This window comes from Venturia canescens, chromosome 7 (genome assembly GCF_019457755.1).
Source record: "Venturia canescens isolate UGA chromosome 7, ASM1945775v1, whole genome shotgun sequence".
Taxonomy (NCBI): Eukaryota; Metazoa; Arthropoda; class Insecta; order Hymenoptera; family Ichneumonidae; genus Venturia; species Venturia canescens.
In genome coordinates this window covers 5,269,591-5,294,019 of record NC_057427.1, presented here as the reverse complement: position 1 = coordinate 5,294,019, position 24,429 = coordinate 5,269,591, and the positions used below count along the sequence as shown (strand labels likewise).

Below are 24,429 nucleotides of genomic sequence, written 5' to 3'. Positions count from 1 at the left end.
CCCTCTCATGGCGTCAAGTGTTTTTAACAGCAGGTTGTGCGTGGCCGAGTGGAAGATGCGGAGTCGATCCGCCTAGACTCAACATCTGAACGCCTGGGAGGAAGAAAAAGAGACACACACACACACACAGATACGAATATGAAGGCACGACCTACAGGTCATTTTGGATCTTGTGTACACCATGAAATTACGAGTCGAAACTCTCCCCTTCTTCGAGAGACCCTTATGGAAAGTGAAACCACATGCGGTACGACGTCGCGTATATCTGGTCGAGAATTTATGAGAAGACGAGCGATGAGCGAGCTCCGGTGAGGAGAGTTTTATTCGAATCGATCTTTAAAACTCACGTGGAACGATGAATTACGATTTAATCGGTGAGCTTCCTTTGCGCTAATCGAGTAAGTGGAGAAATCAAGTTCTCGCGGTTTCCGATGACGGGAATCGACGATGATGTTGAATAAAGACGGGAAGAAAAAGGTCGATTCGCGTGGGTTAGACCCTGCGGAAGTTGGAGGAAATGAAAATATTCGAGCATCGCCCTACGGGGGAAGCCTGCGGAGGATCCGCGAACCCTTTGCCCCAGTTTTCGAGCGTTTTCGTCTCTTTCTTTAGCTTTTCATCGAGCCCAGGAGCGCGTGGGATTTACAGCGCAGACGGAGTAGTCTGGCAATGGAAAAAGAAACGAGACGGAAGTCAAGTTAGGGCTGTGCTATAGTAAAAAGGGTAGAAAAGATGTACTCGTGATTTGGAAGGTATTGCAGAACGGGAAGTGTAAAGTTGAAAGGGGATGAAAGCAGCCATGCACCGGAGGAAAAACAAGAGGGTTGAGGGAGCGCGGAGGCGGCGGGCGCGAGGGAGGAGGAAACGTAAAAGAAGCAGGTTGGGGGTGAGTAGGTCAAACTTTACGGTCCTGGCGTCTAGACGTCGTTGCGCGCCCCGTGCAGGGCAGTAAAACCGTTTTAAGGGGCTGTTTTACCAGCGCACTTGGTAACTGCGGCGGCGTTCCTGTCTCGCTTGCCGAAGGCATCAAAACCAGGGTTGAAATAGAGGATAAGAGAAAAAGAGAATGAGTGCAAGGTGGCAGGGCGAACAACGCCGAGATATATACCGCGGATCTTTCACGTTGCAGTTTCTCGCTCCCTCTCTCTCTCTCTCTCTCGAAGGGGTGAGAGCGCCGGGTAAATGCACTTGCAAAAAGGGTAGCGAGCGATTTCGTTGGCGGAATCCCTGGGAAGACGAGAGTTTTATGCCCGAAGCTGTGCGTCTCGATAGTAAATTTTTCCAATTCTCTTTTCTTTTGCACATCACTCCCCCTTTCCACCTTCACGCGATATGCGGAGGAAAAAGCTCGGAAAGACGCTGACGTCGAGGAAAAACTTGTTTAACTCATATGTCCATCGATGATGCTATTTTATAAAAACGTTAACCCGGAGGTCATTAAGAATGTGAAGATTCGAGCTTGACGCCCTGCAGCTTTTTCCTAGGCCTTTTCCCCTGCTTCAACTTTTCTTCCTTTCTCTTTCTCTCTATTTGTCCTTCTCTCTATCCCTTTTTCGCGTCGTCTCTCGCTCTCTTGATGATCTTTCGCCGCTGCTCTCGGGCGTAATTGAGCTGAGAAACGTCGTTCTCGCTCGATGGTCCACTCGAGATCCTCTCTCCAGAGTCTTCACTCCGCAAGAGCATTTTACAAGTCGATAAAAATCTTTAGCTCCTCTCTTCTCTCGCGCGCTCTCTCTCTCTCTCTCTCGCGCCCATTTTTACTCCTTTCAGCTTCTCCCTTGCACGGTTATAACGCGTACCGAAGGCCTGCCGTATAACGACGTGTTTGCGAGCTATTATAACAAACACAGAATCCCTACGAGCTCGTATATATATCAATTGAAGAGGCAGGCCACTTGGTTATGTCCGCCGATGGCAGGCCAAGAGGAATCGACGCGCCTCTTGAAACTTTACTCCGTGAAATTCTCCAGCGCGACTGCCATTTTTACTTTATTTCATTCCCATTCGAATCAACATAACCGTTAATTATTTTAAACAATTCTCAACCACCGACGATCCCAACGATCTTTCGTCCGGAGCGCACCGGAATAAATTGCCCGCTTCATCGTCAATTCATTCGTGCACAATACGAAAGAGAGAAGATTCCCGAAGGAAATGGATCAACGCGGTAACAGGTGTAAAGACCTGCTTTTAGGACGATTCTGAAAAGTGACACCTGCTGAGGTCACAAGGGCTCGTACTCTCGTTCGAGGCAAATGGTCGATCCGGGTAAGAAATCCTACGGATTTGTGGCGCGCTTCGATTTTTCCGGTATTTCGAGACAAAAAACTTCGAGACACTCTTACACGAGCTTTCAGTCCCACCGATTTGAATTAAAATGAAAAAAAAATCAATCGAATTCATTCGATATTAATAGAATTGAGAGTTATTTAAAAAATGTTGATCTTCAGCAAAAATTCGTTCGACATTCAACCAAATGTCAATAGCTTCCGACCCACTGTTTTCCGACTTGACGAATCAATCGCCCCGCATCGAGGCACACACACACACACACACACACACACACACACACACACACACACACACACACACACGCGATCTATGCTCATAGACGCGCAGAGGCCTGCTCGAACGATTACAAATGGATAAAAAATGGTGGTTGGTAAAGATGAGCGAAAAAAGCGCAACCTCGCGTTCGTCCTCAGGTATACATAGCTCGACACATTGAGCACACAGCGAGGAACCGATCTATATCCCTTCTCGATTAGCCTCCCTCTCGCTTTCGCATGGCTTTGTCCCCCGGAGTCTCTTTCTGTCTTTCGGTGTATACCTGTCAAGAATCAAAGTACCAAGTTCACCTCCCTCGTGGCTTTTGTCGAGGCTCGCACGTCGATACACATTAGTCGATAATGATTGTTGTGTTATTCGAAACGAGAGATCGATCACGCCTGGTTAAGCGGCCCGATAATTTGCCACAAGTTTAGCCTCCTCGCGTATGGTTCGAGCCTGACGATGGAAGCAGAATAAAAAGGCATTCGGTATCCCGAGCTGACGAACGTTAAATATCCATCGGAGCAAAAGAGTCGAGGGGGAAAAAGGAAAACGACTAGGATCGGTCTGCACACAAGTTCGGAATTTCGCTGTATGCCGGCGAGCAGCAGACAGCAAGTTCACTGACTTCGCCGACATAAAATCGGCCCCAGTACCCTTTTCCTCTCCACCTCGTGCCCTACACTTTTTTAACGCTTTTTTCATTCAAGGGCTACTCGCCCTTGGCCTTGGCTACAACGCCGACGAGAGCAGGCGCCATGAAAAATTTTACGAGCTCTCCGCGTACCGCAACGCCGGAGCGAACCAGCACACATTTTTCCCTCGAGCTCCACATCGCGCGAGAATCTGCCCTGATTCTGGCCCTTTCGGGAATACTCTCGCGCGCGCGGCACAGTTGAAACGCCGGCCCTACGCGAGCTTCCCACTTCTTGTATATTTATACGCACCAGTTTATGGCTTTATGTCGCCTGATATTTCGATCGAGAATGCGAGAGGCTGCTCCGGAGAAATCTTCCTCTCCGCATTATTATGGCACACATGCTCTAAAAAATGTTTTACAACGCAATTGGCTTTCTCTGCTTCTCGTCACACACCACGCAGCGTGTGGGGAACACGTGGCCCTCCGACTCTCTCGGATATCCACGCGATGAAAACACTGGCTTCACTGTTCCAACTGGCCTGCTCCCGCAGCCAACTGTCACTCACGTTCTTCCCAACCTCCGCCGATTCTCTAATCGCCATTTCGACGATATTCACTCTCTTTCGCCTGCTTTAAAGTTCGAACGAATAAAATCATCCGTATCGTTGAGAAAGAAGTAAATTTGTCATTTATTCAAACGACGTGGGATACTGCAAAATATCGAGGATAAAACCCTCAGCCGAATCTCAACGGAGCGAGCTCCGGCGTCGCAATCATTTGTCGTGACAAATTAAACTGATCAGCCGTCGAAATAAATGAGACAAACAAATTTTCCTATGAAAAAGTGAAAATTCGTCGAGTTTTGAAATTCGTACGATAATCGAACGGTCTCGGGAGACGGTGTCGAAAAACGCTGCTTGGGAATGGGCCGCAGGTTATAAGCAACTTCACACTTTCGTGACGTTCCGTCAAGCGGATAATTATGATCGATGGCGTGGACAAGCAAGAGAAAGAGAGAGAGAGAGAGAGGAAAGTAAGGAAAATGCGAGTTTCTCTTTTTCGCATTTTCATCTAAGCCGATCGAGGACGGTATCAGGCACGTTTGTTCTCTTCACCTTGACAATCCAGCGCTCTCTGCTCGTTACCTTATTATTTTTCTCATCGTGCGTTGAAAAAAAATGGCTGGAGACGAAAGCATTTCACGTTCCCATATCACTGATTCAAAAATTCAAATTCGTCGTCATTAATAAAAATTAAAGAGACATCACTGGGTTTGGGGTGAAGAAGAGGGCCTTTTTTCCATTGATATTCGTCCTGCAGGGCACTGTTGTGGAACCGCGGTCCACGAGACACGAAAGCCACCCGAGGGCGAGTTATAATCTGTTTCTCTCTCTCTCTCTTTCTCTCTCTGGCGTACGCACTGGCAAAAGGGTTGGCCGCTTATGTACATCCATAAGGTACGCGCACCTTTATCTTACCTGAGGAACGACAATAGCGTGAGACTATGGGCCCTTTATACTCTATTTTTACGACGATCTGCATACCCACCCCATCATCCTCATCACCACGGCGGCCTCTGAAAGAAAGCATCGTCATCGGGCGCACGCACCCTGTGCTAGACTAGAGAAAAAAAAAACACAACGAGCGTACAAGTTCCCTCGCCCCGGAGACGCACCGCTGATGGTTTTAGTGTATTCTCACAGCATCCCTGCTCCTCTGTCTCAGGCCTCAATTTTCTTATAGTCATCTAAGCACCGCGCGGCAAGTTTCAAGACGAGGCTTATTCGGTCGATGCTCAATATTTTCTGTAACTTTCGTAAACTGTTTTTCCATTGTTACCAAGGGAGGAACGAGGCGATGGAACGACGATGAGCTATTTTAATCTCATTTTTACTTTCCTCTCAATTATGATATTGGAAAGCGAACTGTCATCGCGAGACAATTGCACGGGCCGGATGACGGCATGTGGTGGGACGAGACTTGACGAAATAATGGAGCGAACTGCTCAATAGTTTTTCACTCCGCGCAACGTCTCTCTCTCTCTCTCTCTCTCGATGTTAATCTTTTTGGCTGCCGAGTCTTTTTGCGGCGAGGAGAAGAGAATTATGGAAGTTTTTACTCGGATGGAGGCGAAGGGAAAGCGATAAAATACTTTCCGCTCGAGTGCGTTCTTATACACACGAACAATTTGAGCTGCGTTCGAGTTTCAACATCGAGCCCTACATTGCGCCAGTGTGCCAGTAGTGCGTGTGCTCACGAGCCTCGAGACGAAGGGTTGCAAAATCGGTAAACCCTCGAGCGTCTCGCTGGCGTCGGGGTTCGCAGTTGTCGGCTGCGGCAACAGGACAAAAGTGCCAAGAGATACGAGCGCGGTTGCCTCGAAATGCCCGAAAAAAGGGAGCCCAATAACTTTCATCGGGTCCAAATGTTATGACACATAGAAACAGGCCAACTTTAGGCCTCTTCGCTTGTTAACTCTGCCACGAATATGACTCTTCCCTGAGACCTCTGTTCTGCCTTTTTTCTTTACTTTTACTACAGTCAACCGATGACTCTCGACAAGTTGAGTAGGAAAAAAAGAATTGTCACTGCGGGAGCTCTCGGGTCGTGCGATCGAGGGTTTCTCGCGATCCTCGTCCACGAATCGAGCCTCGCGATGACAGTGTCGGAATTGATCGCGAAAACTTTGGAGAAACGGTGCTTCGCGAGCTTCATTTTTCTTTGCTCCGCCAAAATATCTGGTGCCAGTCACTTTTTCCTTGAACATGCAACTTTTTACGGGGTGGATATTCTCGAATTCATTGCCGCACCAAAAAACTCTGTTTATCCGACGATAAAGTCTCTCTTATCGAGGGAGTAAGAAAAAAATTTCGATATCTCGCGGTTGACAGGGGACAGCTGTCACAGGACAATATCGCGTATGGAAGTCACCGGGAATATAAAGTTGTGTCAGGAGGGAGCGAGAAAATCGAGAATAGAAACCGAGTGACGCGCCGATTTTTTCGAGCTGCTCTTTTGTTCCAGGCGAATGTACGTTAGACGATTTTTTCATCGAAACTTTTGCTCGCTCTTAATTCATTATTCTACCGGTTTGTCTCAACGTATGGATAACGCACGTACAGACGCGTACGCAGAAATGAGCGCTCCGCAACCCTTCCGTTGGAGGGCGAGCGTACAAAAATGTAGCTCGCTGCAGCCAGGCCGCGGTGAGCCCTCGTCGGTGTGTTTTTCCTTAGTTTTTTTACTCTCCTAAACAATGCTGGTGCAATTTTTTGTCCAATTTTTTGTCTCCTTCGTCAGGGCGAGAAGACAAAAATGCCGTTGGACGATTTGCATCGCGAGGGAAGAAGGCGCGAAAAAAATTGATCGTAGAGAAAAAAAATCGAAGGGTCATGAAAAGAGAAAGAGAATGAGAGAACGAGCGAGCAACCCTTCGACGTGCACGCTCAGTAGCGGAGAAACGCACCACCGGCACGTCCAGGGGCCATTATTTTAATTTCCACTCGGCGCGAGAGAGAGAGAGAGAGAGAGAGGAACGCACACGAGCGTTGTATATCTGTGTCTGTATTCATCGACGAGCAACCCCTTGGAAGGGGTGGCTGGCTGCGAAGCGTAGAATGATTCTGCTTGGTGGACCAGTCGTGTACGAGGGTCCATCGCGTCTCGATGGGAGGGGAGAAAAGTAAAGGAGTTACTATTTTGCATAATCTTTCGAAGGTTATAGTTCTTCTGGGCCTAAGAACTCTCTCACACTGCCAGGAGATTCGCCTCCAGGGCTTCGGTGCTGTGAGGAAAATACATATATGCATGCATACGTGGAGACTCGATTCCTTCGTCTATAAACACATGAAGATGGAAGGGCGCAACTCCCGGGAATAAAGGTATCCGGGAAGCCGATCAGGGCCCTTTTGATCGCCGCAGGAATCCTCTCGAATACACGAGTATAGTTAGGGAAGACTTTTGCATTATTTCATCTCTCTCTCTCTCTCTCTTCGTTTATTACGCTCATCGGGATTTTTGTAAGTAAATAGTGTTGAGGAGACTCGCGGAGGGAGATGCTAGAGGAGAAAAAAGGGCGCTGGAAGGTCTGACGCTCCGTCGAATCCGCCATTATCGTCACAGAGATTCTTTCGTGCAAAAATTTATTCCAGCCAGCAGCAATGCCTATAAGCGTTTTAAAGGATTATGCTCCGGGATGCGTAAAAAACGCGAGAAAGGGGTTGACCACCCGCTGGGCAAACTGCTCGCATCCTCCGCAGGGCACGACCGAAACTTTGCCAGCGGAGTGAGTGAGATTGACGGGTTTTTAGAGTCGACAAAAGGTACGAGATTACAAGCATTTTACGATGTTTACTGGGATCCAGAGGTTTTCATCATCTAACTGCGTGAATACTTAAGCACGCACGCATTTGGCCCTCTCGGGCTGCGTCGCCCTTGTTAAAACACACGTCAATACATCGGCTTCCTCATCGCCGCATCTTCGTTATTATATTCAGCATTATATTTAAATCTGGCCCATAAGCTGCCGGAAGATACGAGCATATAATTATGCTAATTAATTACGAACCTTGGCGCAAAAACGATTCACTCTCACAGCATCGCGTGCATGCACGCCATTTTTTGTTCCACCGTCCACCTCGTGCTATGCTGCATGCAAAACATCCAATAACTCGCAGCGTTTTAATCAAATATTCGTAAAAAAGTATCGAATGTTGTTTCTCCCATCCCCGTTTGAATGAATTTGAAAATGGAGATGAGTCAATGATTACGAGATAACCGAGTGATTGAAAGGTGTTTCCGAACATTATTTGTCAAAATAGATGGACCGCCGCTCATAAATCTCTGTACCTGCGCCTCGCTCGCTGCGCTACGCAGCCTCCTTTTTCTCCACGAACACTGGCTATTTAACATGCACAGAGGCTGCCAAGGGGAGAGGCCGAATGTTCTATCAAGCCTTTTAAGGGCTTGGGACTCGATACGGCGGGGAGGGAGAAGAAGCTGTTGGTTCCTTCTATAAAGACAAACGCAGATTGGTCGATTGTCTTGTGCCTTTTTCCGTCCCTCTCTCAGGTGGCGAAAATCTCATGGACTCGTAGCATACCGGGGTTAAATGCATACCAGTTGAAAAGGAAAAAATCTCCGCGTGTCCCTCATCTCGACTCTACAATGAGCCCGCACAGCTCTCGGTGCTCTTTATAGTCGCCATTCTCTTTGGGCTTTGGCTAATACTCGTAATGCGACGGAGAGAAAAAGTGAGAGGCAAAGTTGTTTTTGGCTTGGTGAGTCCTTAAAAGAAAAAAGAGACGCGGGGCCAGAGGAGCCGCGGAGGGGCGAATAGGAGATAGAGATGAGCACACGAAACGCGTGAGAATCTCACGGCGTGTATTTACATTTGCATATACCGCGGATTATTTAAATCATTTTTTATTGTCGTACTCGCCTTGTTTTCCGACGCTTGCCTGCGGCTGGCAGACAGAGAGACTCTCTGGACCCGGCGCACATATATCGCGTACCATACATAATGTGACATTGTCTTGACGCTCTCGAGAGGACACGCCACGCAATATTCCTCTCTCTCTCTCTCTCGAGCATCTCGAGAGTCTTATCCATTGAAATTTAAATTTCCCGCCCTTCTCTCTCGCTCGCTCGCGTTCTTCTTCGGTCCTCGACGAGATCTTGAGCCTCGAAGGAGAGATGAAAAAAGGACGTAGTGTGAGTTTCTCACTTCTATAATTCGTGCGATGAAAAAACAAACGTTTGACAGAGCGCGACGAGTCGTTCGGCTTGGACCAGTTGCGAAAAATTTTGCGGCGATTCGAACTGGTTATTCTTACCGGGGCGAGCCGTGACTGGGATTTTTTCTCTCGTTCTCGCACCGTCTCCGTATAGCAACTTGCCTCGATCCGCATCTATGCGTCCGCGGAGTGCTCTGTGTGTATTTAGTCACATATATACATCTGCCTTTGCACATAAATTAGACGAGGCTGCTGCAATTCGACGATTCAAAAATTAAAAGACAGGCGCGGCGAGTTGGGAAAAAAACAACGGTACATAGCGGACCGGAACCAAAGGGAAAAAATCCTCGGGCTGCAAAGGGTGAAACGCCGAAAAAAAGGCTTGAAAAAATTGCTCGAGTGGGAATATTCAAATATGGTGGAATGAAAAAAAGCTAGGCGCATGTACGGACGGAAAGAAAAAAACTGAGTTTGACAATCGAAAGGAAACGTGCACGCTCGTGATGCCCGGCAAGCTGCGAGCTTATAGAAAAGATTTTTCGGTGTGAATCCGACTTTTATCGGAACGTATTTTACACGACATTATCTCGTAAATATCCGTACCAATGAGATTCACAAGGAAAAGAGTGAGAGAGAGAGAACGAATGGGGAGCGAGCGAAGAGGGAGAAAGAGAATCGATGTGGCAATAGAAACGAATGGAAAATCCGTGTGAGCCTGTATCTATTCAAATGAGCAACCTCATCTCCGTACAATCGTTTTTTTGCCTCAGTTATCCCGTTTTTTTCGTCATTCTCCTACCCCATTGCTCACCCCACACGTACGACGTGCGTAGACTGTTGAATTTGTTTTTTTTTCCTCGAGTTCTTTCCTCGGCTCTCTTTCGCGCGCGCATTTCCGTTTGTTTGTCCGTTCTTGGGCGCCTCGGTTTTTTTGTCTCTATCGCTGTACCGCTATGCAAAGCAACCCTTTCGCGCCCCGCGTCCCTTTTTTTTAAACTGGGCTCTCGCGCAGCATCGAGGAGAGAGCGCGTCACCCAATGGAGACTCTCTCGCTGATGTCTATGGCTCGTAATCCCGCGCGAAGCCCTAAGCCCAAATTATGCAGGCTTCGAACGACGACGACGACGACGACGACGAAGCCCACGGGGTAGAAAGTGGTAAAAACCTACCCCAGCACCAACAAGATCAAGAAGAAGAAGATAAAGAAGAGGAAGAGACAAAAAAACGCGAAATCAAAACAACGGACAACCCGTTTCTTTCCTAGTTTCCTTTTTTTTGCCTCCCCTTTTTGTTCTCTCATCATCCCTTGTTCTAGCGGGCCAACGGAAGAATCTCTCGTCTTCCGTTTTCTCTTTCTCCACTCTCTATTCTTCCTACACCGGAGAAACGTTTTATTCTAATCAGTTTTTTCTATCCAAAGACAACCGTTTTTTCACGTTTTTTTCTTTCGAGCCTCAGAGATCGAGAAACTAATGAATGAGATTGAAGCTCCCTCAGGCCCGGTACCGCGAGCTCACCCGAAGCATTTTTCTCCTGAAAAAAATTCTCCCAACTGTCAAACGGTGTTGAAAAATTTCTCCGATTTAAATACCCTCGTTCCTCATCGCCCATTTCGTGCGCTTTTCCCACGCGGAATCTCTTCGTTTCGATCAGTTTTCTTCGACGCCACGAGACAACTTACTTTTTCTCCTTTCGAGACACTCCCGGAACGCGCAACATTCGAACAAGCATTTTCACCCCCTCAAAATTGCTTCTCCATCGACTTTTCGTCCCCGAATTACATACAGGCTCCCAATATCTCTCGAAATTTCAAGTGAAAATAACATTTTTTACTCACGTCACTGGACAATCCGTTGTTCCAGGGATACGGAGGCTGCGGCGGTGATTGTTGTTGATGATGAACATTGCCAACACCACCAGCCGTGTGGGGGTTGTGAATGTGCTCGGCCATAACACTGACCCAATGGGCAAGACCGCCACCCCCGCTCGTCGCCGTTCCACCACCGCCATTGTTTCCGGTACCACCTGTACCCGGACCACCACCTCCGCCACCCCCGCCTCCACCACCTCCTCCACCTTCTTCGCCTCCTTCGGACCACGCGAAGGAAGCTTTCTGAAAGTACACGTTGCCAGGATACTGGATTAATTGTTTTGTCTGTCAAAAAAGCCAATTTTTCGTTCACGAATTATGGGAGGTTTATGAAAAGTGTATTTGGCTCGTTTGACTAAAAACTTGGTCGTTTCGCGTGGAAAAATCGTGGAAAGTCCGCTCTGCGAAGAGTGGAACGGAACGGAGAATAAAAAATCGTGGAAAAACTGACGAAATTTAAATGGATTTTGTAAAAATGTTTTACCTGAAAAGCTGCTAGGAATAAGTTGGTCGTAAACCGAATAATTTCGTGTGGATGAAAAAATGTTGAAGTTATTGAGCAAACGAGTATAATTGAGTGATCGCGACAGTGCGGCGTTTATTGTTTGAACGTAACGATTTAATCACCAGGCAGGATAAACGTTCATTGACTTTGTATGAGAGAATCGTGGGAACGATCGTTAACGTCTTTCCTCTATGGTAAAAGTCGTAAGAGCGATCTCATATAGGTTCAACCCTCACGAGGACTTCCCGCCTCGAGGGTCCCGCGGCACGGGGATGAGACACATGTTAATTATCCTCGTGAGTCAATGCTCCCCAATTATCGTGACGGGGGAGCATCGAGAACACGGAGAGCCAATAATTAACGAAGCCTCGTCCTACCGAGTGCGTAGTACAGAAATTAGCTCACGCCATTACAATGGCGAGTAGATAAGCTTTTTTCGTTTTTATTGTTCCCAACAAATAATAAAGTCGTGTGAATAAATATAAACAATGAAAAAGTCACGAGGAAAGTCGTTGATTCATCATCATTTTTTCAATCGATGCTGACTCATATTCTCACTGATTTTATCAAAAATAATTCATTCTGCCGAGTGTCAAAAGCAGTTTAAACAGTGAGTTGAAATAGTGAATGAAAACAGATATTTCGGGGCTCTCCCGTACATCAAAATATCTTGGCGAGAATGGGAGTCAACTAGTGTTTACGTCGAGGACCTTCTGTTGGCACAGGTATCAGGAGCAAAAGTAGCAGTGGATCACGAGCCAAGACGATAACAATCTTTCGGCTGCCAAGGACACACAGACACACGTCACACGTGGTCCTTGGGTGAGAAAACTCATCGAAAGGACCGTGGTAAGTGACAAGAAAGCAAGAAAAAACCTCGATCGATTGACTATTAAGGAATAATCGAGGAAATATGTAAACATTTGAAAACCGACGATTGGCTACCTCGTCGATGTCGTCGCGATGGAGTGCCAAATTCCTTGGGAAAGCCGGCACACTGCTGACCGTGAGGCCTTTCAAATCCTTGAGATCCTTGAGTGCGTCGAGGGCATTCAAGTTGTCTTTGAGATTCGCCAAATTTTCTTTAAAATTGAGATTTCTGTTGAGAACCGTTTTTCCAAGGACAGCACTCGCCCAAAGACTTTTGTACAAATCGTTCTGCAGGACAAATTTTTGATCGCGATCACCACCGTCACCACCACCACCGCAGGGCACACCGCCGTCCTCTTTACTCGAGGAGGCATCGTTCGAGGATTCACTGTCCACCTCGACCGACGAGTTTGACACGACACTCACTGTGGACATTATTATTTTATAAATGATTCTTTCCTTTCTGCTTTTCTTCCTATCTCTCTTCTCCGCTGATTTTTTTACTTTTCGTTCCAACACCCAAAACTTTTTTTTTCACCGAGATAAATATAGACTTTTATGTATATTTCCTTATATGAATATATTTTTATGTGTAAAATGAATAAAATATACAATGCACTTGGATTAAAACGTCAGTGTATGTACGTCATACATTTATATATGGATTTTTTATGTGTTTGTATATATAGATATATTGATTTATTCATTTTCGTTTAATCGTTGATTAAATGTTAATTCACACGCTTTTTTTTATGTATAAATATGAAGTTTTATTATTAAATCTCTTTAACGTGGAAAATTCACTTCACCAAACAATTAGTCAGTGATGCTTTTATGTTATTCACTCGTTCACTCGAGATATTATTATTACTGTTATTATTATTATTTGTTTTTAATTTCGTTAGTATTATTATTATAATAATGAATAATGTTAAAAATTTATTCATCTTTTGTTCCTTATGAATTTTCGTATCTACTATTGCTATGATTGTTAGGAGACTATTAATTATTTTGCATTATTGGACAGGTTGGCTCCTTTCGTATCATCATCGTCTCTTATCAACGATTATTTTTATTACTTTGAGTGAGCTATTTGAACAAATTGATCGATTTTTTTTTCTTCCAAGTTGTTTATTTAAATAATTATTTGAAAAAAATCGATCTCTATGATTCTACTTTTTGGTATATTGAACTTTTTTAAACTCAAATGTCGAAAGTTTATTTATCGTTTTATTTAATATACTTTGTCAATAAACAATCGTCGGTGCGAGTTTGCTTTAGGAACTTTGCGCGCGCAGCTCATTACGCAGCCGGGCTGGCTTCTAATTGGCTGGCTAATTAACACGCGGGATCTGACCACGAGGCTTTTTCCATGCGAAGCTTTTATCCGCGTTTCTTCAACAGTTTTCAGCTTCTCCATTAATGTGAAATTTTTCTCTTCGTATTCAGGAACTTTCAGACATCCTTTCGCGAGATTTAGTTTTTATTTCGTTTTGCTTTTCACCTCTATTAATACTACTCTTTTGTGCTACTCGTGAAAAATAGGAACTTTGGTTTATCATCTTTTGTTGTATTTTTGTTATTTTTCTTGTTGTTATTGTTGTTGTTGTTATCGCCCCCCCTTCCCTCGCCACACGCTCGACGCCATTTTCCTTGTTGTTTTGAAAATATATGCGGAGAAAACGTTCTCAACGCTCCACATGTCCAGGGTCTTCGGGAGGACAGGATGACGACGACGTGGACGTCGCTTTTGAGTTCACTCTCGTCAATCCTATCGATTCTTTGCCTCGCGATTCTTCCATCTCGAGCCGCTCTTTCCTCCGCGAAGGAAATCCGTCGTGAAGGAAATGATTAAAAAAAAAAACAAAAAACAAAAAAAAAACAAATGAAAGTTATCTTTGAATGTGTGTCGCGTCAACTTTGTTCACCTTGTTCTGTCGTGACGACGATTTCTATTTACTCCGCTAATCTTGTTACGATTCGACCGATCAGTCCAATCGTAAAATCGCATCGATTCCTCGATCACGAATTCCCATATCCGCCGATTGATCAAACTCTCGTCGACGCTCTTCATCGCAGATGCTAATTACAGGCTCATTCTTGCCAATCCCTTTTCCTCGTGGTCATGGTAAGTTGCTTTCGTTCGTACCACTTGGCCGGGCTAAACGCACGAAATATTTCGACGAGGTGCGATCACGTGCTCCGGAATTTCTAAGGGTCCGCCGTGGGGGGTGTTTTTTGAGCTTTGTTTATAGTAGATCTTGGGGGGATGTTTTTTCAAATTAATTTTGGTCTAAGCCCGTCGTGTCGGTGATGGAGAAAAGAAAAAGTTGTTTTTTCACACGTGTAGCACGCTAATGACGCTTCAACGTTACACAAACAAAAGATTGTTGTTGAGGGTGGTTGTTGAAACGGTGATTCTTATATGAGCGCGACCGGGGGCGAACCGCGCGACTGGTTGATGCAGTCCGCGGCAGAGCATAAGGAAGCGGAAGCCGGCGGCGCGGTCTCTCTCTTTCTCGCTCTCTCGCGTCTCCGGGCTCCTCTTTTCTTCACGTCTCTCTTCCGTCTTCGTGGGCTTCGCATTCTTTCTCTCGCTCTCTTCAAGGAAGAACGGGGGCGCGCGGCTGCCAAGGAAAGGCGCGCACGCTTCGCCGCCGCCGTCGTCGTCGTCGTCGTCGTCGTCTTCGTCTTCTTCTTCCATTTCTTCTACGTCTTCTTCGGTGCATTCTTTTTTACTTTTCATTGCCTAGAGAGAACGAAGAAGAGGAGGAAGAAGAAGAAGCAGAAGGGGGCGAGAAAAGAAGGAATTGGATGGAGTGCGAGACGAATAGATCGAAGCTAAGGAAAAGCGAGAACGCGTCGTGTAGGAGAGCTCGGTGGAGCGGGCCCGAGAAGGAGCGGCGGGGGGTGAGAGAAAAAGACGCGGAAGAGAAAAAAACAGCGAAGAAGAAGAAAAAAATGTGACTCGGGAGAGACGAGAGTGAGTACGAGAGCAGGAGAGGGAGAAAGAGAGCGCGAGAGCCAAATAACCGAAAGAGCGAAGACGGTTGGAAAAGAGGAAAGAGGGATGAGAATAGATCGAGCGAGAGAGAGAGAGAGAGAGAGAGAGAGAAAGAGAGCGAGGGGGGCAGGGTGGGGTGGGAAAAATCGTGGAGAGAGAAAACGACGCTGTGCTACCGCCGACGCCGCGAAGAAACAGATAAATATAGATATTTTCGTAAAAGGTGCGCCAGTACCGATGCAAGCTAGAAAGGGTGGAACTCAGTTTTCATTTTCTCTTTTTCTCTGCCACCCTCCCCCTGGAGTACCATTTCTCTCTGTCCCGCTCTCTCGGTATCCCGCACACCAGCGTCGTGCGCTAGAATTGGAAAAATGGAAATAATAAGAGTTTCACGGGGTGCAGGGGGTACGGGGTGGCTTCAACCCTCTCCGAGCATATATACGTGTGTAGCCGTCTACACTACTCGAGCATTCATATACAACAACTTTATACACGTATGCGAGCGTGTACGCTGGCTGCGGCTGGCGAAGGCAGTGTGAGAGGCCAAGTTCGCAGAGGGATGGAGAGAAAATCTTTCTTTCTCTTTCGCTCGCCTTCTTCCTCTCGTTTAATCCTCTTCTCTTTTCCTCACGATCGTACCAGTTCGAAAGAGGCGATGGTGGTAGTACCTAAGGAAAGAAGGGGTGCCATTGCCGACTCGAGTTGCGCAGTGCAGCCTGCGCAAGACTTTTCAACATCGCGGACCAGCGAGTGCAAAAGAGAAAGAGAGCAGCGACGCGATAGACGATTCTTTCGCGCCCTCTTTTTCCTCTCTGTCTGCGTGCGCTTCTGTTGTGTTTTTTGTTTCTCCTTACTTTTCATCCACCGATCTCACAGTCGTTGGCTATTCGATCGGTCATTGGACAGTGCCAATCAATGCTCCCATGCAGTATCTCGTAGGAAACGTCGAATGCATACCGATCAGCAGCACCTCGCTGCCTCTGCTTCGTCACGTGACAAGCTTCGGCTATCGAGAGTACTCCCATCGGTGAATAAGAACTTCCCCCTGTTTGACTACGGTACAATCATTAGCATGCAGAGTGCGTTAGTCGAACGCCAAGATTCGCCTTCCCTCGCACGGTGAGAGCCAACCTGTACGCACCTTCTACTCGCGATACCCACAGCAACGCTCCAACTAGCCTATAGAGAGGGCTGCTAGCCCCGTTGGCCTCCACAAAATGCTCTCGAATGTGGGCTCGACTCGCTCAATGCGAGGCATATCCATATATCAGAAAAGCAAAAAAATGTGTACACATATCCGAGGGGGAGGGTGAATTCGGAGAATGGAATTCTTTCTCCCCCCCCCCTTCCCTTTTTCGATCTGCGATGAGCTTGTGCAAGAGTCGCCCCGCACACGCACGAGGGGAAAAACTACCGATGAACATATCCGAGCAGCAGTTCTAACCGGGCGGGGGGAGGACACGTAACCACAGCGGAAAATAAGCGAGAATGAAATAGCCTCCCCGATATAACTGGGGTGAGAGTCAAGGGATAAAGCCCCAGAGCGTTGCCTACCCCCTCCCAACTTGGCCGCATCTACAGATCCAACATGGCTCCACTCGGCTCCACTCGAAGGTGGAGGATGGCGACTTTGCACATTGCCGATAAATTAACCCTTATTCTATAGCGTAATGACACACCTACAGGTATAGACGCCAAACGGGCCGTTGCTTCACCGACCCTACAGCTTTTCTCAAGCGTATTGCCACGCGAGAGGACGTCCCACGATGAACCAAGTTCCCACCCACTCGTTGTCCACTCTCTTTCTCTCTCCCTGTTTCGCCTCATAAGCTCGCTCATCGTTTGTATCGCGAGATATACAGGGCGCTGTAGCCAACCGCGGGGCTGGTGTCGATTCCACGCAGCACACGGTGAAACAACCCTTTGCCAAAGGGGCTAGAAGATTTTTAATATCCATTTTCCATTGGACCTTTGCGACTATACCTTTGAGCTGCATTCTCTTTGCTACCAAAGGCCCTTTTGATCGGGAACGGTTAGTAATACAGGCATTTTGAGAACGTCCTCCGGAGCAGGTAACAGGTGTTCGGTTAGGTTAGTCTCCCTCCGTACCAGGGCTCCCTGCGAGGGCACGTCAGCCCTTGACAAATAGATGGACCATCGGCACTGATATAGTCGCTCGCATACATGACTCTTCGGACAAGTTGCTGCTGCTTAATCCACAAACGTGTGGATGCACACATGTTCCTCCTGCTAAATACCAACATTTTTGACATTTCCTTGCTATCATCCCGGGGCTTACTTTCACACATGAAGCCTGACGTTTAGCATTTTGCTTGCTTCCTCTCTCCTCGTCTAAGGCTCCGAAGAAAGAGGCCTACGGGAATTACGCACGCCTCGTTGACTACACATGACCCTCGCAGCGTTCGTACATTATCTATGAAAATCCGGCGAAGCCTGTGCGGAACAGGTAGCCGCAAGAGATCCACGAAATAAGAGAACGCATGTTGCTTTCCCTGCTCCTCTTGAGCGTGTTGAGGCTCCGCGGAGATCCACGTGAGACAGAACCCGCGTAAGACCCTCGTTCTTTCTCTCCACATATATGCGTACACCCTGCCTCCATCATTAATCCAACAACCACGCGGATCCCCGTATACACGCACGTAGATTTCAATGCGTGAACGTGACTAGGCTCCGGCTCCGCAGATATGTTCCAAGGTACCGTTCCAGAGAGCTGCATTCATGGCGAGCCTCTCCAAAATGCTTCCTCGTTCATGGAGAGGCGCTCGTTGATGACCATCCGACGGAATCGCACGCGGAAAGTATGTGAAAATCTCCAAGAGATCGAGGAGCATGGCACCGGAACCGAGTGTCCGCAATGGGCCTCGGGCTTTTCTAGCTAATTCCATGGAAACATGGGCCGACGATTGTGTGCTCGATGAAAAAGGGCCCCGTAACGGTGCATCCCCAATTACCATTATCCCATTGACATGCATATGGCCTCACACGGCTCCACTCATCTCTATGGGCAAATGTCAGTGTCCTTATATCCACACCACTTCTGGCATGAGGATTCTTTTTATTTATTTTGTTGTTTGGTGCCTCCTAAGCAGCCGTATCAGAGGTACCGGTGGCCACGAGCATTATACTTATTCTTTTTTCCTCCTTTCTCTCTCTCTCTCTCTCGCTCCCTCTTTTGGTTCGTTTTACCGCTGCTCGGTTGTGCACGGAATAAATATGTTTATGTATTCATTCGCGAGAACGGGAAAGTATAGCTCGGCGTGAATATTTGAGCTCGCACCTTCTCATTCTCTATGCGATTGCGGTAAGTAAACGCACAATATTTTATTTGTGTTTTGGTTTTTTGGGGCGGCACCCGGAAGAGCCTTCACCTTCCTGCGTTACACAATTGGCCGTATGTGCGAGCGACGAACTCGAGAATCTCCACCTTTTTTTTCTCTTCCTTTCTTCCCTCGCTGTTTCCTTCGCTGCGAGTGCGCGCTCGTATCGAATTCGCGTCTATACTTTCGCTGGGTTATGAGAACGTTATCTCGTTTTTTGTGATTACAAAAACGAAAAAAAAACAAGAAGGAGGAGGAGGAGGGGGGGGGGGAGAGGAGGGGGGAGGAGGCAAGTAAAATATTGAATCGGCGAATTGGATGGATACTTCATCGCCTTTTGTTGCCGAACGGTGAGGACTCCGCGCGCCCGCGGTCGAGCTGCTCTCACTCGTCGCGTGTCTTAAACTCGCGTGAGAAACAACCCCTTGCAGAGAGAGAGAGAGAGATACGCTCCGAAAGCTCACTTTCCTGTGCTCTTCACTCTTCACTTTTCTCTATTGTCTGTTTTCAGCAAATACGCAAATGCATAAAAGATTCTATGGTAGCATCGATCGTTCACCCTGTAATTTTCGTACGTAGACTCGAGAGGTAGGTTGACATACTCGAGATTGCGGAGGGAAGAATATGGGAAGGTGGAAAAAAGCTCAACGAGAAAGGGTAACCGCGAGTTCGCATGCGTTTGGTCAATAAAATTTCCGACGGGTAAACGAATCTTTTTGTTCCCCATGAATCGAGAGTCGTCTGCCTTGAATTAAGGGCAATTTCGCATTCAGCGGAACTATCCGTTCATTTTTTGGCTCGCTCGAATCTCCGCTGTGCACACACACACACACACGCGTTTTTTATTCTTCCTCGATTGCTCAATTTTTTGGTTCTCCATCGAAGGGAACGAACCAGGCGATGACTCATTCTGATTCCGCAGCATTTTCAATTCGCCCTCAAAAGTCCTCGCTTTCGACGAAGAACCTTTTCGTTTTTTCCATCACTTTTCTCACCAGTTTGTTTTTATTCTGTATACACAAAGTTACCACGAGGCGGGACGAAAGTGAAGGAGTACGACGAGAACTGGAACGACGAAGTGACACACCACCGAGGTCGAGGGTGAAAATTAAAGAAGCACTAAGCAAGGCGCTAAACTGAAGAACCACTTGTTGAAGCAGTCGGGCGCGGTGCTGGTGTCTTCGTCGCGCTTTCTCTTTCTCATTGCTGCTGCTGGGGGTGTAAAACGCGAAGGTATAGCGCGGGACAGCCGACAGAGCAGGGAAAGTGAGAGAGCGAGAAAGAGCCCCCCGCCCTCTTCCCTACGTTGGGGTGAGGAAAGTGAGCCCGACAGAGAAAGACGTAGAAAGGGAGGAAGAGCGAACTCTCACGGATATGCAGATGAGGGGAAAATCCCTGTGTAACTAACTTCTAACTTTAACCTGTAACGGACTTCCGCGTGTTACCGTACTCCCCAACCATCCAGATCCGTGCCAGAACGTGGGAGACTGAGAAAAAGTAATAGCGGGTGAGAAAGAGAGAGAGAGAGAGAGAGCGAGGAGCGAGGCATCCGCTGAAAATTAAATCTTAAACCCACGCCACCGAAATCCTTCCGCGTTTTTAGCACTCAACGTGGAAACAACTATCCCTTACCCTTGCCATTCTGCTTTCACATATTTTCGCAATTATACTGAAAGTGAGTAATTCATTACTCGATGTTTATGAATTGAGATTTTGGGAATCTTTATAAAGTGAATTCGCGTTATATCGATTGAATTTATCGCTGGAACAGTAGTTTGCGAAACGTCATTTGAGTCGTTGAAATCGAGCTTGAATTTCGGATTCAGTATCCTGGAAGAATGTTTTCGCTTCACAATTGTTTATATATTGAGAGAAACGCGTGCGCATTAAAGTTGCACATTAAAAAATCGCATTTTGTTGTCATAGATTCATTCTCGTGTTTTATGGAGCGAGCAGAGCACGATTTTTTATCTTTTTTTATTCTCTTTATTCGTTGTTTTTTTTCCAGTCGAATCCTTCGGGCACTCCTAGAGCCCGGGAAGAGCTTCTTTAAACCAAAGAAAAGGACGCCTGGCGCCGGGACGACGGCGACGACGAGTCTCGACCCAGATATCTCCCGCGTCTCGTCGTCGACTCGCGTCTCTCTCGCTCTCTTTCCTCCTCTCCCTTGTCTTATTTCTCTTGCTCTCGCACACGTTAGGACGCTCGGAAGGCGAAGCCACCCCTCTGCAGCTCCGTAACAGCATCTCCTTTGCCCTTCTCTCATTCGGCGTGTTTCTACCCTTGGGGTAGGTTTTTACCATCCCCTTGGAACGGGACATACGTGTTTTTGCCGATTCGTAAAACTGCGTGCGAGCTGTTCGCTCCTCGCTTTGTCTGCGAGAGCTGAGCAAAATTTCTCTCAGCAGAAGGGATCGTCGCAGCGTTTTATGAGAAAAAAAAAAACCAAATTAAAAATTCCACGATCTTTCCATCTCGATAAAAGCCCTGCCGAAAACAGCGTTCCACGAACTTATTCCACGGATCCGACTCTGTCCGCAATCGATGAACTTTTCGTCGAAGCTCCTCGATGATTTCCCCATGAAAAAAAAAAAAAAAAAAAAAAAAACAATCCCACTGGTCGCTGGATCCCGACAGTTCTTTTTCCCTTTTCATTCCTTTCCACTCGCACACGATTCTTATCTGCGTCGGAGATAACATTTTTCTTCTTAGCGGCCATGTTGTTTTCGCATTTTCCGCGCGTCAATTGCATATATCTCGTCGCGCTCTCCATGATAAATTAAGTGAAGGAGGGAGACGGCCGAGCGATAGAATCTCGAAGGGCCGTCATTGGTCGAAGGGCCACCGACCTCGACGAGGCTCTCCCTCGTTTCAAATACACACACACACTCGCACACACACACGCTTTATAAACGCATACGGGAGAAGGTTTTATCGCAAAATGCGAATCTACCAAGCGGACGTCTCGTACGTAGCCGGCGACTGGGAAACGCTCGGGAGGAGGAGAGCTGCGAGCAGCGTGCACATGCACCATGTGCATCAAATGTAGCAGCAACCATTTTGAATTCATACGTCATGTGTCGTCTCTCCCCTTCATCGTGCCACGTATTTATATATACACACACACACACACACACACACGTGTCCGTATTAAGCTGCATTCGCGTACATATACAACCTCCATAGAGAAAGTATGAAATCGAGGTGTAAGGAAGAAAGCTGAGGGGGTGAGATTCTGGAAATATGTTATGGGGCGTGTGCCCGGTCTGATAGCGCGCGCGGAGAAGGAAAAGTATCAACAAATATGCGAGGTCCTCTATTTCGATGAATGTTCTTACAAAAAGAATAATATTTCGAGGTCTGGTCCAGCGGAGAACGAGCGAAGGGCCGAGGGGGTTGTTACGACGTGGCGGGGCGAAAAAGAGGAGGGAATTGGAGGATTGGAATGAGAAAGAAAAAAGGATGGGAGACGAAAGACATTGAGACAATTGATTATGATTTATTCATTGGGAGCTTGGCTGCTCGTGTGTTTTCACACGCATTTATGCTATATGCCCCCGCGTCTAGATAGCGCGATTCAACCTTTAATTGAGTATGATAAATGCGGGCTTTTTTCTCGGCGGGTACGTGTACCGAGGAGAAGGAGGTATGAATACGGTTCGACGAACTCGAGAGAGTTGAAGAAATAATAATGAAACAATTAAAAGAGTTGGAATACGAAGAAAGTTGGTGCGGGGGCGCGCAAGAGCTTTTATCGTTAATCATGGATCTCTGGGTTGGCCGACGCGATTTTGTCCGCAATTTATAAACGAGCTTCGTGGAAAGGTAATTTTCTGCTTGGGCATTGGGTTATCCACGTCGTTTTGTTAAATTGCGTTCAAGGTATATTATGACCGAATGTGCGAAGGGCGATGAAGAAGGTGGCGAGCGGGGAGGGCTGGAATTGCGTGGGTTGAATTCGGGAGGGTGTTTCGCACAGCGGGTGTTCTCCCTTGGTAAGGTAAAAGGTTGTCTGGGGCGGCGTCTAGCCGTGTCTATCGATTATCTTCCAGCTTTGTTCGTTTCGCGCGAGGCAATCTTATCGGAGCGCTCCTTCTCTCATTTTTTCTTCAGCCAGCTCTCTCTCTCTCTTTGTCCTCAAAGTTCTCTGGGTTTTTCGTGGGGTGACTTACCTCCGGAGCGTATATCGCGTATCGCGCGATCCTCCGCGCGGGAAGGGATCTTCTGCAGTGAGCGAGCTCCGCCGCCCGCTGCCAGAGCTCGTTCCCTTCGATCTTTCGGTGCTCCTGACCTGTCGCAAGTCTCTTCACCCACGCACCGAGGATCTCTGGAGCGAGCTTTTCGTGAAAACAAGAGCAGTGTGCAAGTCCCCCTGGCTCCGATTTCTCCCGGTTAAATCCCTTCGCTCGCGTCTCGATCTCCCGAAAAACTAGCCCAGCACATCTCTTTCTCTCATTAATTTATAATGCGAGCTATATACTTTACAAATTAATTTTTCTCCTGCAGCTTCGATATTCGAGAGTTTTTTCCTCTCCATTATCCACACGCGGGGATGAATAAAATGATGCCGAATCGCCAGCTGATCCAATCGAAAGCTTCGCTAAGTAAAGCTCCCAGTTAAGGTCGTGCAAACCTACGCACATCGGGGCTTTAGAGACGCGCACTTTTTTTCGCGGAGAGGATCTCATGGTGGCGGACGGGTCGTGACCTAGGCCGTCTTGAAGGGCAGACATTTTTTAATCGATAAACCCTCGTCGCTCCCCCCCCCCCCCCCCGCCGCTCACCTTTTTTTCCTTCATCCTCCTCCTCCTTGTTTGGTGGGCTATGTTCTCCGCTCTTTCTCTCATGGCCCACCTACATTATACACACACACACACGTGCACGCACCCACAAAGAGGGTTGAAGGTTCGCTGACGGGAGGACATTACGGAGGGAGGATTCGAGCTCGACTCTAGAGCCTGGCAGAACGAGAGAGAGAGAGAGAGAAAGAGGGAGGAGGGAGAAAACGTCAGACGCTCGAGACACACTCTCGCTATATTCGCGGCGTCCTCGAACACCCTCATTCCACCTCGAATCCATACACCCTCAGCCTAAATAAAGGCCCATCTCTTAAAGTGGATCACCTCGAAAACATTGTTAAAGGGGATATAGCGTTGATTGTAAAAAGTTTAAAGAATTTTAGCCGAAGATTAGTTTTTGATCGTATATAGATGAGAAGTTGGATAGATCGAGTTGGTAAATCGTTGGAGGCTCAATTAAATTGATAGACTTGAGAGCGACTAATAATTTTGAGTGCGGAGCCGCGTCGAGGAAAGCGCGCAACCCGGAGGAGCACATTCGGTGTTGTATTTATTCACATTTTCCTCGACAGAGAAACTGCAGTTTAAACAATTCAGAAACTCATCGATCAATCGTCAAAGGGAAAACAATTTTTGGTTTCTTTTCATCGGAGAATCGAAGGATAACGCAAAGTCGTTGGAATAACCACGGAGCTACGGGCGAGGCGAGGCGAGGCGAGACGCGCGGAGATGGAAAATCCTCGAACGCGAGATGAAGCGAATCGAGAAGGGGATGATAGAAAAAATATTATTTTTCCATTCTTTCCAGAGGTGGACCATGATAGCGAGACGGAGCAGTATGGAACACACGCTGAATACGGGGCTCTTTGCAGGCGGACGGAGACAGCCAACGAGCAGTGTATTTTCTGAAAAAATAACGTCACTCGCTGGTTCGCCTGTAGGGTTGTTTCTGGCCCGAGTTTTCCACTCGCTCTCGTCCTACGTGTCCTGATAGAGTATCGCGCTTTTTCTTTTCCCTCCTATTTTTACATCTTCCCGTCGTGTTCTTCGCTCTTTTCATTTCTCCATTTTTTCATATTTTCATCATCTTTTTCGCTTTTTCCTTTCGCGTTTTTACT

General features: G+C 47.2%; 1 protein-coding gene across 3 annotated transcripts in view; it reads right to left on the bottom strand.

The window, feature by feature from the left end:
• rn (rotund) overlaps positions 1-24,429 on the bottom strand; it is a 109,926-nt gene that overhangs the window by 58,913 nt on the left and 26,584 nt on the right. For 2 of the 3 annotated variants that reach the window (XM_043423598.1, XM_043423600.1), the window contains exon 2: positions 10,763-11,062. In XM_043423598.1, coding sequence (XP_043279533.1) covers positions 10,763-11,062 — 300 coding nt within the window. The remainder of the gene's footprint in view (positions 1-10,762; positions 11,063-24,429) is intronic. The other variant, XM_043423601.1, reaches the window with a different exon arrangement.